Source organism: Heterodontus francisci, chromosome 4 (genome assembly GCF_036365525.1).
Source record: "Heterodontus francisci isolate sHetFra1 chromosome 4, sHetFra1.hap1, whole genome shotgun sequence".
Lineage (NCBI taxonomy): Eukaryota > Metazoa > Chordata > Chondrichthyes > Heterodontiformes > Heterodontidae > Heterodontus > Heterodontus francisci.
In genome coordinates, this window is record NC_090374.1 from 88,448,852 (window position 1) to 88,465,871 (window position 17,020).

At 46.1% G+C, this 17,020-nt stretch overlaps 1 protein-coding gene across 1 annotated transcript; it reads left to right on the plus strand.

Annotated features, from left to right (window-relative positions):
- The first annotated feature begins 15,280 nt into the window (after positions 1–15,280).
- On the plus strand, positions 15,281–16,177 carry LOC137368803 (putative nuclease HARBI1). Its single transcript, XM_068029008.1, has one exon. The coding sequence runs from the start codon at positions 15,281–15,283 to the stop codon at positions 16,175–16,177; it is 897 nt and encodes a 298-aa protein (XP_067885109.1).
- The last annotated feature ends 843 nt before the right edge of the window (positions 16,178–17,020 follow it).

The following is a 17,020-nucleotide window of genomic DNA, read 5'->3' on the forward strand; positions in this document are numbered from 1 at the left end:
GCCAGGTGGTTGACGTTTCAGTAGGGGACTACTTTGGGAATAGTGATCACAATTCCGTAAGTTTTACAATACTCATGGACAAAGACGAGAGTGGTCCTAAAGGAAGAGTGCTAAATTGGGGGAAGGCCAACTATACCAAAATTCGGCAGGAGCTGGGGAATGTAGATTGGGAGCAGCTGTTTGAAGGTAAATCCACATTTGATATGTGGGAGGCTTTTAAAGAGAGGTTGATTAGCGTGCAGGAGAGACATGTTCCTGTGAAAATGAGGGATAGAAATGGCAAGATTAGGGAACCATGGCTGACAGGTGAAATTGTGAGACTAGCTAAGAGGAAAAAGGAAGCATACATAAGGTCTAGGCGGCTGAAGAAAGACGAAGTTGTGAAAGAATATCGGGATTGTAGGCACAATCTGAAACGAGGAATTAAGAGGGCTAAAAGGGGTCATGAAATATCTTTAGCAAACAGGGTTAAGGAAAATCCCAAAGCCTTTTATTCATATATAAGGAGCAAGAGGGTAACTAGAGAAAGGATTGGCCCACTCAAGGACAAAGGAGGAAAGTTATGCGTGGAGTCAGAGAAAATGGGTGAGATTCTAAACGAGTACTTTGCATCGGTATTCACCAAGGAGAGGGACATTACGGATGTTGAGGTTAGGGACAGATGTTTGATTACTCTAGGTCAAGTCGGCATAAGGAGGGAGGAAGTGGTGGGTATTCTAAAAGGCATTAAGGTGGACAAGTCCCCAGGTCCGGATGGAATCTATCCCAGGTTACTGAGGGAAGCGAGAGAGGAAATAGTTGGGGCCTTAACAGATATCTTTGCAACATCCTTAAACACGGGTGAGGTCCCGGAGGACTGGAGAATTGCTAATGTTGTCCCCTTGTTTAAGAAGGGTAGCAGGGATAATCCAGGTAATTATAGACCGGTGAGCCTGACGTCAGTGGTAGGGAAGCTGCTGGAGAAGATACTGAGGGATAGGATCTATTCCCATCTGGAAGAAAATGGGCTTATCAGTGATAGGCAACATGGTTTTGTGCAGGGAAGGTCATGTCTTACCAACTTAATAGAATTCTTTGAGGAAGTGACAAAGTTGATTGATGAGGGAAGGGCTGTAGATGTCATATACATGGACTTCAGTAAGGCGTTTGATAAGGTTCCCCATGATAGGCTGATGGAGAAAGTGAAGGCGCATGGGGTCCAAGGTATACTAGCTAGATGGATAAAGAACTGGCTGGGCAACAGGAGACAGAGAGTAGCAGTGGAAGGGAGTTTCTCAAAATGGAGACGTGTGACCAGTGGTGTTCCACAGGGATCCGTGCTGGGACCACTGTTGTTTGTGATATACATAAATGATTTGGAGGAAAGTATAGGTGGTCTGATTAGCAAGTTTGCAGACGACACTAAGATTGGTGGAGTAGCAGATACTGAAGGGGACAGTCAGAGAATACAGCAGAATATAGATAGACTGGAGAGTTGGGCAGAGAAATGGCAGATGGAGTTCAATCAGGGCAAATGCGAGGTGATGCATTTTGGAAGATCCAATTCAAGAGTGAACTATACAGTAAATGGAAAAGTCCTGGGGAAAATTGACGTACAGAGAGATTTGGGTGTTCAGGTCCATTGTTCCCTGAAGGTGGCAACGCAGGTCAATAGAGTGGTCAAGAAGGCATACGGCATGCTTTCCTTCATCGGACGGGGTATTGAGTACAAGAGTTGGCAGGTCATGTTACAGTTGTATAGGACTTTGGTTCGGCCACATTTGGAATACTGCGTGCAGTTCTGGTCGCCACATTACCAAAAGGATGTAGATGCTTTGGAGAGGGTGTAGAGGAGATTCACCAGGATGTTGCCTGGTATGGAGGGTGCTAGCTATGAAGAGAGGTTGAGTAGATTAGGATTATTTTCATTAGAAAGACGGAGGTTGAGGGGGGACCTGATTGAGGTGTACAAAATCATGAGAGGTATAGACAGAGTGGATAGCAAGAAGCTTTTTCCCAGAGTGGGGGATTCAATTACAAGGGGACACGAGTTCAAAGTGAAAGGGGAAAAGTTTAGGGGGGATATGCGTGGAAATTTCTTTACGCAGAGGGTGGTGGGTGCATAGAACGCTTTGCCAGCGGAGGTGGGAGACGCGGGCACGATAGCGTCTTTTAAGATGTATCTAGACAGATACATGAATGGGCAGGAAGTAAAGAGATACAGACCCTTAGAAAATAGGCGACAGGTTTAGATAGAGGATTTGGATCGGCGTAGGCTTGGAGGGCCGAAGGGCCTGTTCCTGTGCTGTAATTTTCTTTGTTCTTTGTTCTTTGTTCTTGCAGGCCTACTGTAACTTAAAGGAGAGATGATTTTTATAGCCAAAGCAAAAAAGGCACATGGTTGAGGTACAGGAAGATTTTGTTTTTATTTGTTCGGGAAATGTGGGTGCCGTTGGCTAGGCCAGCATTTACTGCCTATCCCTAATTGCCCTTGAGAAGGTGGTGGTGAGCTGCCTTCTTGAACCGCTGCAGTCCTTGGGGTATAGGTACACCCACAGTGCTGTTAGGAAGGGAGTTCCAGGATCTTGACTAGGCGACAGTGAAGGAACAGCAATATAGTTCCAAGTCATGATGGTGTGTGGCTTGGCGGAAACTTGCAGGTGGTGGTGTTCCCATGCATCTGCTGCCCCTGTCCTTCTAGGTAGTAGAGGACGTAGGTTTGGAAGGTGCTGTCGAAGGAGACTTGGTGAGTTGATGCAGTGCATCTTGGTCTTGATCAGTCATACCACACTGCTGCAACTGTGCGTCTGTGGTGGAGGGACTGAATGTTGAAGGAGGTGATGGGGTGTCACTCAAGCGGGCTGCTTTGTCCTGGATGGTGTAGAGCTTCTTGAGTGTTGTTGGAGCTGCACCCATCCAGGCAAGTGGAGAGTATTCCATCACACTCCTGACTTGCGCCTTGTAAATGGTGGACAAACACTGGGGAGACAGGAGGTAAGTTACTCACCACAGAATTCCCAACCTCTGACCTGCTCTTGTAGCCACAGCATTTATGTGGCTGGTCCAACTCAGTTTCTGGTCAATGGTGACCCCCAGGATGTTGATAGTGGGAGATTCAGTGATGATAATGCCATTGAATGCCAAGGGGAGATTGTTAGATTCTTTCTTGTTGGAGATGGTCATTGCCAGCACTTGTGTGGTGCAAATATTACTTGCCACTTATCAGCCCAAGCCTGGATGTTGTTCAGTTCTTGCTGCATATGGACATGTGCTGCTTCAGTATCTGAGGAGCACGAATGGTGCTGAACATTGTGCAATCATCACCGAACATCCCCACTTCTGACCTTATGATGGAGGGAAGGTAATTGATGAAGCAGCTGAAGATGGTTGGGCCTAGGACACTACTCTGGGGAACTCCTGCAGTGATGTCCTGGGACTGAGATTGGCCTCCATCAACCACAACCATCTTCCTTTGTGCTAGCTATGAGTATATAAAAAAAACTTACCTCGGGGATTCTCGGAGCAGACTCGGAGGGCGGAGTTCCAGAGCGGTGAGTATATAAAAAAAACTTACCTCGGGGATTCTCGGAGCAGACTCAGAGGGCAGAGTTCCAGAGTGGTGAGTTTACAGAGTAAGTTACCTCGGGTGGAAAAAAAAACTGAAAAAGTGATGTCACAGGAAAGCTGTGACCTGATTGGCTGGTAGGGAATCTGTACCGAATTTGAACATAAAACTGATAAAAATTGATTGAAACACTAATTAACTAATTAATAAGTAGAGTAACTAAACCAGAGGGAGGAGATTACTGTATTTAGACAGCATTTAATATTTATCGTAGAAATCTAGCACTAGGGACCACACAGTGAAGTGTATCATAATTTAGTAAGGATTTAATAAGTATTTATTTATTTTATATCAATTAACTAATTAGTGATAGAAATGTCAGTTAGAGGGATGAAGTGCTTCACCTGTGAGATGTGGGAGGTCCGTGATGCTTCCAGCGTTCCAGGCGACTACATCTGCAGGAAGTGTACCCATTTGCAGCTCCTCACAGACCGCATGGATCGGTTAGAGCGGCAACTGGATGCACTTAGGAGCATGCAGGTGGCGGAAAGCGTCATAGACAGGAGTTTTAGAGAAGTGGTTACGCCCAAGGTGCAGGCAGATAGATGGGTGACCGCTAGAAGGGGCAGGCAGTCAGTGCAGGAATCCCCTGTGGCTATCCCCCTCTCTAACAAGTATACCGTTTTGGATACTGTTGGGGGGGATGGCCTATCAGGGGATAACAACAGCAGCCAGAGCAGTGGCACCATGGCTGGCACTATTGTTCAGCAGGGAGCGACAATAGTTATAGGGGACTCTATAGTCAGGGGCACAGATAGGCGCTTCTGTGGACGTGAAAGAGACTCCAGGAAGGTATGTTGCCTCCCTGGTGCCAGGGTCAAAGATGTCTCTGAATGGACAGAGGGCATTCTGAAGGGGGAGGGTGAACAGCCAGAGGTTGTGGTACACATCAGTACCAATGACATAGGCAGGAAGAGTGATGAGGTCCTGCAGGGGAAGTTTAGGGAGTTAGGTAGTAAGTTAAAAAACAGGACCTCTAGGGTTGTAATCTCTGGATTACTCTCTGTGCCACGTGCCAGTGAGGCTAGAAATAGGAAGATGGTGCAGCTAAACACGTGGCTGAGCAGCTGGTGTAGAAGGGAGGGTTTCAGACATCTGGACCATTGGGCTCTCTTCAGGGACAGATGGGACCTGTACAAGAAGGACAGGTTGCATCTAAACTGGAAGGGCACTAATATCCTGGCTGCAAGGTTTGCTAGCGTCACTCGGGAGGGTTTAAACTAGTGTGACAGGGGGGTGGGAACCAGAGCAGTAGGACAGCTAGTGAAGTAAATGAGGAGGACATAGTAAATAAGGCCAGTAGGACTAAGAGGAGGAGCAGGCAGGGAGATGTTGCTGAGCACAGCGGGACTGGTGGTCTGAAGTGCATTTGTTTCAATGCGAGAAGTATAACAGGTAAGGCAGATGAACTTAGAGCTTGGAGTAGTACTTGGAAATATGATGTTGTTGCTATTACAGAGACTTGGTTGAGGGAAGGGCAGGATTGGCAGCTAAATGTTCCAGGCTTTAGAAGCTTCAGGCGGGATAGAGGGGGATGTAAAAGGGGTGGGGGAGTTGCATTACTGGTTAAGGAGAATATCACAGCTGTACTGCGGGAGGACACCTCAGAGAGGTCATGCAGCGAGGCAATATGGGTGGAGCTCAGGAATAGGAAGGGTGCAGTCACGATGTTGGGGGTTTACTACAGGCCTCCCAACAGTCAGCGGGAGGTAGAGGAGCAGATAGGTGGACCGATTTTGGAAAGATGTAAAGGTAACAGGGTTGTAGTGGTGGGTGATTTTAACCTCCCCAATATTGACTGGGACTCACTTAGTGCTAGGGGCTTAGATGGGGCAGAATTTGTGAGGAGCATCCAGGAGGGCTTCTTGAAACAGTATGTAGATAGTCCAACTAGGGATGGGGCCATTCTGGACCTGGTATTGGGGAATGAGCACGGCTAGGTGGTCGAAGTTTCAGTGGGGGAGCATTTCGGGAGCAGTGACCATAATTCCATAAGTTTTAAGGTACTTGTGGATAAGGATAAGAGTAGTCCTCGGATGAAGGTGCTAAATTGGGGGAAGGCTAATTATAACAATATTAGGCAGGAACTGAAGAATTTAGATTGGGGGCAGCTGTTTGAGTGTAAGTCAACATCTGACATGTGGGAGTCTTTCAAACGTCAGCTGATTAGAATCCAGGACCAGCATGTTCCTGTGAGGAAGAAAGACAAGTTTGGCAAGTTTCGGGAAACTTGGATAACACGGGATATTGTGAGCCTAGTCAAAAAGGAAAAGGAAGCATTTGTAAGGGCTGGAAGGCTAGGAACAGATGAAGCACTTGAGGAATATAAAGACAGTAGGAAGGAACTTAAGCAAGGAGTTAGGAGGGCTAAAAGGGGTCATGAAAAGTCATTGGCAAACAGGATTAAGGAAAATCCCAAGGCTTTTTATACATATATAAGGAGCAAGAGGATAACCAGGGAAAGGGTTGGCCCACTCAAGGACAGAGATGGGAATCTATGCGTGGAGCCAGAGGAAATGGGTGAGGTACTAAATGAGTACTTTGCATCAGTATTCACCAAAGAGAAGGACTTGGTGGATGATGAGCCGAGGGAAGGGAGTGCAGATAGTCTCAGTCATCTCATTATCAAAAAGGAGGAGGTGTTGGGTGTCTTGCAAAGCATTAAGGTAGATAAGTCCCCAGGGCCTGATGGGATCTACCCTAGAATACTGAGGGAGGCAAGGGAAGAAATTGCTGGGGCCTTGACAGAAATCTTTGCATCCTCATTGGCTACAGGTGAGGTCCCAGAGGACTGGAGAATAGCCAATGTTGTTCCTTTGTTTAAGAAGGGTGGTAAGGATAATCCAGGAAATTATAGGCCGGTGAGCCTTACGTCAGTGGTAGGGAAACTATTAGAGAGGATTCTTCGGGACAGGATTTACTCCCATTTGGAAACAAACAAACTTATTAGCGAGAGACAGCATGGTTTTGTGAAGGGGAGGTCGTGTCTTACTAATTTGATTGAGTTTTTTGAGGAAGTGACGAAGATGATTGATGAGGGAAGGGCGGTGGATGTTGTCTATATAGACTTTAGTAAAGCCTTTGACAAGGTCCCGCATGGCAGACTAGTGCAAAAGGTGAAGTCACACGGAATCAGAGGTGAGTTGGCAAGATGGATACAGAACTGGCTCAGTCACAGAAGACAGAGGGAACAGTGGATGGGTGTTTTTCTGAATGGAGGGATGTGACTAGTGGTGTTCCGCAGGGATCAGTGCTGGGACCTTTGCTGTTTGTAGTATATATAAATGATTTGGAGGAAAATGTGGCTGGTCTGATTAGTAAGTTTGCGGACGACACAAAGGTTGGTGGAGTTGCGGATAATGATGAGGATTGTCAGAGGATACAGCAGGATATAGATCGGTTGGAGACTTGGGCGGAGAAATGGCAGATGGAGTTTAATCCGGACAAATGTGAGGTAATGCATTTTGGAAGGTCTATTGCAGGTGGGAGGTATACAGTAAATGGCAGAACCCTTAGGAGTACTGACAGGCAGAGAGATCTGGGCGTACAGGTCCACAGGTCACTGAAAGTGGCAATGCAGGTGGATAAGGTAGTCAAGAAGGCATACGGCATGCTTGCCTTCATCGGTTGGGGCATGGAGTATAAAAATAGGCAAGTCATGTTGCAGCTGTACAGAACTTTAGTTAGGCCACACTTAGAATATTGCGTGCAATTCTGGTCGCCACACTACCAGAAGGACATGGAGGCTTTGGAGAGGGTACAGAGGAGGTTTACCAGGATGTTGCCTGGTCTGGAGGGCATTAGCTATGAGGAGAGGTTGGAAAAACTCGGATTGTTTTCACTGGAACGACGGAGGTGGCGGGGCGACATGATAGAGTTTTACAAAGTTATGAGCGGCATGGACAGAGTGGATAGTCAGAAGCTTTTTCCCAGGGTGGAAGAGTCAGTTACTAGGGGACATAGGTTTAAGGTGCGAGGGGCAAAGTTTAGAGGGGATGTGCGAGGCAAGTTTTTTACACAGAGGGTGGTGAGTGCCTGGACCTTGCTGCCAGGGGAGGTGGTGGAAGTAGATACGATAGCGACGTTTAAGAGACATCTTGACAAATATATGAATAGGAAGGGAATAGAGGGATATGGGCCCCGGAAGTGCAGAAGGTGTTAGTTTCGGCAGGCATCAAGATCGGCGCAGGCTTGGAGGGCCGAATGGCCTGTTCCTATGCTGTACTGTTCTTTGTTCAACCAGTGGAGAGTTTTCCCCCTGATTCCCATTGACTCCTGATACCCAGGTGCAGGACCCCATGGCTTTTGGATTCAAATATGGACATTCAGGTGGAGCAAGGTCATGAAAAAGAGACCTCCTCTTCTTCTCAGATGGTTGGCAGATTCCAAGGAGAATTAGTGAACCAGTTTGGCATGAGGAAGCAAAGTATGGGTATGTGAACAATATTTAGACTCAGATGCAGTGTAGAAAGAAATTGAATCATCTTACCAGGAGTGCAAAAGTTAAAACTCCCTGTCACATCTTTCATTCTTTCTGTTTAGCCCTGCATGTGCCTTGCCTCTACACCATCAATCAGTTCCTTCTCTGCTTCCCATGGTTGTCCATGTCAGCAGGAATGACATTTCACTCTGCTATCATTCACACCATCAGAAGCTGCTAAAAACATCTCAGAACTGTTTTTCCTTGGTCAAACTTGCTGTTTGCTCCTTTTGTCATTTCATGATAAGCTGGCTTATTCATGGCACAAGTTGAAAGGCTCCTCAAGACAAATATCTACATATTTCCACTCTTCTCACAGGAGAAGTTTCCCACAAGGCTAAAAAGTCATGCAGCACAAGGTGAGGTCCTGCCACTCTACAGAAACTCACCCCTATGGAAGAAGCCACTACTGACAATTTGGAGAGAAAAATGTCAATTAGATTCAGAGATGGGGAAGCTGGAGGTCTCTCACAGCAAGATTTATAGACATCTTTTCTATCTCATCCTGCTTAACTCCTGAACATGACAACCTGCTGTGGCTAGTGCTGTCAGTGATCTAACATGTACTTGCGATCAAAACTACATCCTTTAACACTTGTCCAACTCATTTTTCTCTAAGTTCAACAGATAACTCTCACACTAGTATCTGGAAGAGTGCTGATAAAAGCCGATAACGATGCACTGTTGCTCACTCTTACCATGCCAAGCATCAACCCACAAATCATCGTTCTGCGTGACATAGATTGTAATTTTGAGCGGAATGCATCAAGTGAGCAGGAGCGTGTGGAGATGGCAAGAAGATAAAGAGATAAGCTGGCCATAGGGCCAGGTCATTTCCTAATTTTGCTGAAGAGGCTAGAGATCAGGACTTCAGGGAGACCAGAATATTAAAAGGAATTATTTCTGAGCACCAGCAATTGCCACAGCATTGGACTAGTTTCCAAGGAGCTCCCAAGACATGTCAACTAATATAATGGAATCCACTATCTGCTTGTGAAGGGTTCTTATATATGACATTGAAACTGTGCAGTCAAGCATGGATGATATGGCCCCTTTGGGCCCTCAGCAGCTGAGCCCTCCTCCTGAGTCTGTGACAGCAGTAATGGCATCTTGTCAGGGATGATCATACTGGAGCCAGGCAAGCCATGAGCTTAACCATCTCCTTCACCTTGACAGATTAAGAGATCAAATAGATAGGAGTGCTCAGTTCAATAGTCTCTTTGAATCTGCTCTCCCTCAGATCAGTGGCAGCGCTTAGTTGCAGTCAACAACAGGGCTAGTTGTGCAATGGAAATGGAGGACGGTGCTCTCTTTCACAATAATAACACCCTTAATCATTGTCTGCTCTGGTGTCTGAAAGTAAGTTGACTAGATTTCTCCAGCAGACATCGAATCTGAGCTGTGCCCTCTCACATCCAAGCTCTAATTCATAGGGGTGAATTTTAAGCAGATCCAGGGGACAGCAACACAGGCGGTGGGGAAACATAAAATTGGGATGGGGCAAATTTGGACAGGAAGCCTGGCGTTGTGACAGCCCATCCTGATTTTATGATGGCAAGAAACATGGAGGACAAAGTTTCAATGGCAATGCGGCGGGCAGGTAATTAAGACAGTTAAGTGGTCAATTGAAAGCGATATTATGATCGGGATTGAATTTTATAAACGGCGCACAAGTTTCACGGGGCTTCAGAGGCTCACCTCCTTCAAGGAGGCAACATGGAGGTGGAAGAGCATTACTGGCAGATGCCATTGCAAGGAGGGCAACAGACAAGTGCCACCTCAGCAAAGCTCACAAGTGGGGCAAGAAGGGGGAGCCACTGGCAGTGAAGGACTAAGCATTTAGGGAGAGGCCACCTATCATGGGCCTCATTCATCCAGGTTTCAGGGACCCCGTTAAATAGGAGGTGCAACAGAGCGGCAGGGAGTGCCAGGCACCTGCAGGTGCACCACAACGGTCTGTGAGCCCACAGGAGGGTCAGCAGCGGCCTCCAGATGGAGGAGCAGGGCGCAGAAGAGAAAGAGATGGAGCTCCCCCACGAAGGAGGTACCTGTTGGATCCTTCAGTAATGACACTTAGCAAGACTAAGACTTAACTTGCTTCACAGACTTTATTCAGCCATCTTTACTCTACAGATACAGACCTTCAACATGTGCTATCTGACCTTTGAACCCCCAGGTCAGATGACCTCTTACTGAGTACAGCATGTACTGTATTGTATCTAATATGTGAGTACTGTATTGTTACTGATATGAAGTCCACATAACATTCAGCTAGTATCATGACATCCCTCCTTTATCACACTGAAAACATGTCCATGATTTTCTGGCATTACACAAATGAATATATGCACATTAAATAAAATCCTCATATCTCTTGGGTGGTCTCCTCTGATGCTTGGCTCTGCCTGTCATCTCAGAAATTCTGGTTATTGTCCCTGGACTTGACGGTATCAGCTTCCTTTTATGAGCTCTCATTTGTGCCTCTGGACTGCAAGCTGTGAACCAGCTGTCAGAAACTCTGAAGTCCCTGGTCTCTGGTCCCAGTACCTCACCAGTCCCTGCTGCCAACTGAACCACATCTCAATGTCAAACTGCTGTTTGTTGTTCCACCAACTGTGAATTTGATATGGAACCAAATTTAACTCAGACGCTGGATTCTGCATCATATAACTACTGCAATACTGATATTTCTTGACATACGAGGTATTTCTGTCATATTCTACTCCTTCTGGTGGCCCTATTTCCAGTCTTGTAAATAACATTATATGGTTCTGGAAAGAATGTTGTGTCCATCTTACGCAGACTCTTTCATTTAATCACACTTCATCACCTGGCATCCATATAAGACTCTCTAGCACCCCTTCTGTGATCTGTATAAAACTTTGACACACCTTTCTTCTCAGCATCATGGTCTCGAACTTCCTAATCATCAATGATGACTCTGATTTCCAGCATCTTGGTGTGGATTTTGTGTCCGAACAGCAACTCTGCTGGACTCTTCCCTGTTGTAGTATGTGGAATTTCTCTGTACACAGCCACATAAGACAGAAGTGCCTCCTTCCAATCTTTGCCTTTAGCTTGGGCAATTCTCATCTGCTTCTATAGAGATTGGTTCTGATGTTCTACGGAGACAGTGTTGTAATGGTAATGTCACTGGACTAGTATTCCAGAGGCCCAGGCTAATGTCCTGGCTGGGGGCAAGGATTCAAATCCTACCATGGTAACTGGTGGAATTTAAATTCAATTAATTTAAAATCTGGAATTGAAAGCTAGTCTCAGTAATGGTGCCATGAAACTATCATTGATTGTCGTAAAAATGCATCTGATTCACCAATGCTCTTTAGGGAAGGAAATCTGCTGTCCTTAACCTGATCTAACCTGCATGTGGCTCCAGACCCACAACAACGTGGTTGACTCTTAACAGCTCTCTGAAATGGCCATGTAGTTATCAAGGGCAAGCTGGGATGGGCAACAAATGCTGGCCTTGCTAGCAAAGCCTACATCCCATGAAAGAATTAAAAAAGAACCTCTCCATTAGCTTGTGGCCATTTTGGTGTCACTCTATGATGATGAATCCCTGTAACCTGCATGTTTGTTGAATTCATTCATGGGATGTAGTCAGCAAACATCTGCGACATAAATTGCAGCCCATTGTTTGAGTTGAAGATAACTGGCAAACCATGCCTCACAAATATCTCAGTCAAGGCCGTCACTATTTTCTCTACTGTTATAGACTTCATCACAACATACTCTTAGTATCGACTTATATAGTCAATCACAACCAGAATTGACTCTCCTGACGGAAAGGGACCTAAAAAAATCTACGACCAAATCTTTCTATGGTTCAGCTGGTAGCAATGTGCTGCATATTGGTTCAGGTGGGCTGGGTCAGCTAACGACTTGACATCCATGACAGGATTTGACACATTTTTCTGCATCTTTCTCCATTCCAGGCCACCAAACCTTGGTTCTCCAGTTCTGCTTTGTACTGACCACTCCTAAATGACCTTCATGCACCATTCTATTCCTTAACTGTCTTGGCACCACAAGTCCATTGCCTCTGAGCACATATTTCCTCATTGTGCACAGTTAATCTCTCACTGCAACATAGCACTTGTGTATACACTTCTCCCACTCTCCTGTCTGGATCCTCCACCTGATGTCTTCTAGTATTGGATCTCTATCTGACTCTCTGTCTCCCTAGATGTCATTTCTTTGGGTGTGGAGTGTATTGCCACAAATCGCACAAACGATTCCACTTCCTTCTTTAGCTTAGACCCTTGCATCTTTCCACCTTTGCTTATCTTGATAGTGAATCTGCAATGTTACGTCTTCCGCGCAATGTATTGCTGAAGTCGAAGTACCCACCTCTCAATCTGAGCACATGATTTTGACCTTGGAGAATTTGTCACCTCCAGCAGTTTATGGTCTGTCAGCAACTCAAATTCGATGCCAAACAAGTATGCATGAAATCTTTCAGATGCCCAGCCTAATCCCAAGGCCTCTTCCTCTGACAGTGAATATTGACTTTTCACATCCGTCAAAGACCAGCTTGCGTAAATGATGACTCTTGGTCCTGTAGCGTGTGTCTGTATTGGCACTGCTTCTAGTCCCACCGGACTAGCGTCTGCAATGATCGTTGTTGATGCTTGGGGATTGTAATATCCAAGAGTGTGAGCACTCATCAAACTTTCCTTCAGTGCTCTGAATGCATCCTTCTGCTCTTGGCCTAACACAAATCGTTCATTCTTCCTTGTTAACTTCCTCAGTGGATCAGCCATTGTAGCAAAGGTTGGCATGAACTTTGTACAATAGTTTACAATATCAAGAAAACTTCTGACCTCACTGCCATTTTGTGGTTCTCTTGCATCTGCCATTGCCTTAACTTTCTCTCTTGCTGGACTAGTGCCTTGGCTTGTCAACTTGTGACCCATAAATACCAACTCTGACACTCCAAGTAGGCATTTGCCTGCATTCACCGTTACACCCTGTTTGCAACCTCAACCTCTCATCATGTTCTTCACGAGAGGCACCATGAACAATGATGTTACCTGAAATATTGGCCGCTTCAGGGATACCTTGAATTACTTTATGGATCTTGTGTCGGAAAATCTCAGGTGCTGCATTTATGCCAAATAACAGCCTTTTGTATTGGTACAACTCACACTGTGTGACCAAGGTAACTTTCCTGGAATCTGGGTGTAACTCCAGCTGGTGATATCCCCACTTTAAGTTCAATTTGGAAAACACCTTATTTGTCGACATCTCCTCGAGTATCTCATCCACAGTTGGTATAGGATGACATTCTCTAACCACTGCCTCATTCACCTGTCTCATGTCGATGCAGTCTTATGTCTCTATTTGGCTTGGGCACTACCACTGCTGGACTCTTCTACTAGTTCAAAAATATCTTAATCAATGAGCTCTTGGATCTTGGCTTCAATCTTGCTCCTCAATCCAAAAGGAGTCCTTCGTTCAGACTGAGCTACTGGCTTGATGTTATTATCAATGGTCAGCTTCACCTGGCAATCATGAAGCTTTCCTATTCCTTGGTTGAACTCCTCCTTCAGTTCAGCATAGGACCAAGTTCACCTTCAATCCAATATGCAACACGCCTAAGGCTTGAGCCGTCTCTCTGCCCATGAATGGTTTCCCTTTTTCTTCGATGACCAGAAGCTCTGTATCAACATTTTCATCATCTACTTGCACTACAGCCTTGAAACATCCCACAGTTTGAAGCGGTATCTTGGATGTGTATGGATACAACTTCTTCACACATTTCCATGATGTGCACTCAATTCTCTTCTTCAATTCTTCCCACAATGTCCTATCAATCACATAGAATCCACGATGATGTCCACCTTCACCCCACCAATCAGCACTAGAACTTTTCCATGATTCCCATCATTGACTGCAAACATGTATCCCTCATCACATTCACCATCATTCTTGCCGTCTTTCTCTACTTGGCAAACATTTCTGCTTGTTCATTCCTCTGTCCTCTGTTTTCCTTTCCAGATCTTCCTCTCTTCTCAGTTTTGCTTCTGCACTTCCTAGCAAAGTGATCCTTTCCTCTATAATTTCTGCAGGTCTTGCCTTTAGCAGGGTAGAAAGATACTTTCCCAAAATGTCCCAAATTTCCACATTTGAAGCACTCTTCCTCAATCTTACTTGGGCCACTCCTAACTTAGGCCACTCCCCCTCTGGAGGATCTAAGCTTGTTCACTTGGCATGTGTGTGATCCAGGACACCCTGAAGCTGAAGTTTCTGAATCCAGTTTCATCAACTGGAATTGAGCTTCCACAGCTTCAATGCTTCCACCAAGGTTAACACATCTCCTTTCTCAGTTTGACTGAAAACTTTGTATGACTTGATCCCTGAGCTGATTATCCAAATCATTTCCATAATTACATTCCTTAGATGTTTGGCATAATCTAGTGACAAATTGCGCATGTTTCCCCATCTGTCTGCTTCATCTGACGAAAAACATGTTGCTGAAATGTTGCGTTCATCTTCACCACATAACAATTGTTTGATGCATCCACGACCTTGTCATCCCGTTCCCCTGTGCCATTTAGCATATTGAATGTCACTCTCACTGATGGCCCAGCACTGTAAGCAACAAAGCTCTCCATTGCAGTCACTGAGTCAATGTCGCCGATTGAGAAACAGGCCCTGGCTGTCCGCGTAAGCCTCAAACTCTTCCAGCCATGCAACCCATCGCGCACTCGCTACACTGGCTTCACCGTTGGGACCTCTAATCCCAGCAGATTCCAATCCGCCAAAAGCCATATTGGATTACAATGGTTCACTAACCTAATCCAATATTTTAGATCTCATCACCACTGTCAGATCCTCCAGCAATGACACTTAGCAAGACTGAGATTTTAACTTGCTTCACAGGTTTTATTCAGCCATCTTTACTCTCCAAATACAGTCCTTCAACATGTGCTATCCGACCTTTGAACCCCCAAGTCAGATGACCTCCTAACTAGAATAGCATATACCGTATTGTATCTAATATGTGAGTATTGTATTGCATCTAAAATACAAGTCCACATAACACTCTGTTATCATCATGACAGTACCCTCCACAGAGGATCTACAGGTCGAAGCTCATCCACCTACAGATGTTTGAGAGGCAGTGCCTGTGAAGACTCTGCCTCTCCAGGGAGGCTGCCACTGACCTATGCACTATGATGCAGGATGAACTGTATGCCAGGGCACTTGGTGGAAATCCAATATCAGTGATGCTGAAGGTCATCCTGGCACTGAACCTCTATACCTCTGGATCATTCCAGAGATCCACTGGGGACATGTGTAGCATCTCACAGTCAGTGGCCCATCAGTGCATCAAGGAGGTCACCAATGCCATTTTCAGGAGGGCCAGTGACTATGTATGGTTGCGCATGGATCCCAACTCTCAAGCTGAGAAGACCAACGGGATTGGGGCCATCGCTGGATTTCCCCAAGTGCAGAGTGTCACTGACTGCATGCATGTGGCCATCAAGGCTCATGAACACCAGCTAGTTAACTTCATCGACAGGAAGGGTTTCCACTCTGACAATGTACAATTGGGCTCCAACCACTATAAACAGATCCTGTGCATGCTTCCTGGGAAGTTGCTACGATGCCTACATTTTGAGGCAGTCCAAGGTGCCAGAGCTTTTGCAGCCAAGGGCTACCTACTGGGGACACAGCTATTGAAGCCTGTGAGGAACCCACGCAAGGATGCGGAGGAGAGGCACAATGCCTGCCATGGGACAAAGCAAACGGCCATAGAGCAGGCCATTGATCTGCTCAAGATGGGATTCAGGTGCCTAGATCGGTCCAGTGGAGCCTTTCAGTATGCCCCGGCTAGGGTCTCATGTATCGTGGTGGTCTGCTGTGCACTGCACAACCTGACGGTGCAGAGAGGGGAGACAATAAGCAACGATGAGGCTGCAGAGGGTATGATGGGCAAGCCACGCCAGATGAAGGACCCCAGGAACAACAGGAGAGTGGCCATGAGATACGTGCAAGGGAGACTCACAATGCCCTTATACATTCGCGTTTTCTTTGATCATTACTGCCAGTTTTACCATCACCAATGAAGACTTACCTTAATGCTTCCATGTTGTTGCCTTCCTTCCTTCCTTCAGGGGGCACTCGCTCTTTGAACAGTCACACAGCACTGAGCTGGTCAGACTCCAGAACTGACTGTTTGTAGCATGTTGTGTTCCTTCCAGCCTCTTCACAGAGGCTGGGTTGCAGCGAAGGGTCAAAGGCCTGACGGAAGAGGAGGGAGTTCGTCTATGCTTTGAAGAAATTATTTACTCACACTTGCAACAGACCCTATCTTTTTTTTATTCTTTCATGGGATGTGGACGAGACTGGCTAGGCCAGCATTTCTTACCCATCCATAATTGCCCTTGAACTGAGGGCTTGTTAGGCCATTTCAGAGGGCAGTTAAGAATCAACCACATTGCTGTGGGTCTGGAGTCACATGCAGGCCAGACCAGGTAAGGACGGCAGATTTCCTTCCCTAAAGGACATGAGTGAACCAGATGGGTTTTTACGACAATCAATGATATTTTCATGGCACCATTACTGAGACTAGCTTTCAATTCCAGATTTTTAATTAATTGAATTTAAATTCCACCAGTTACCATGGTGGGATTTGAATCCTTGCCCCAGGGCATTAGCCTGGGCCTCTGGATTACTAGTCCAGTGACATTACCACTATACCTCTGTCTCCTGTGCATACAAAGGACACAATTACTCATGATAATCCTGGGATTCTATGTGTTCTTCTTTATTCCCTTGTGTGTACTCCTACGAGATGCTCCCCCTGCACTGTCAGCTGTAGTGGAGACGGGCTGCTGATCCTGCTGCCCCTTCGCTATGGATGACCTTGGCAGTTGTCCTCTGGATGCCTGAGGGCTGGAGGGCCCCGG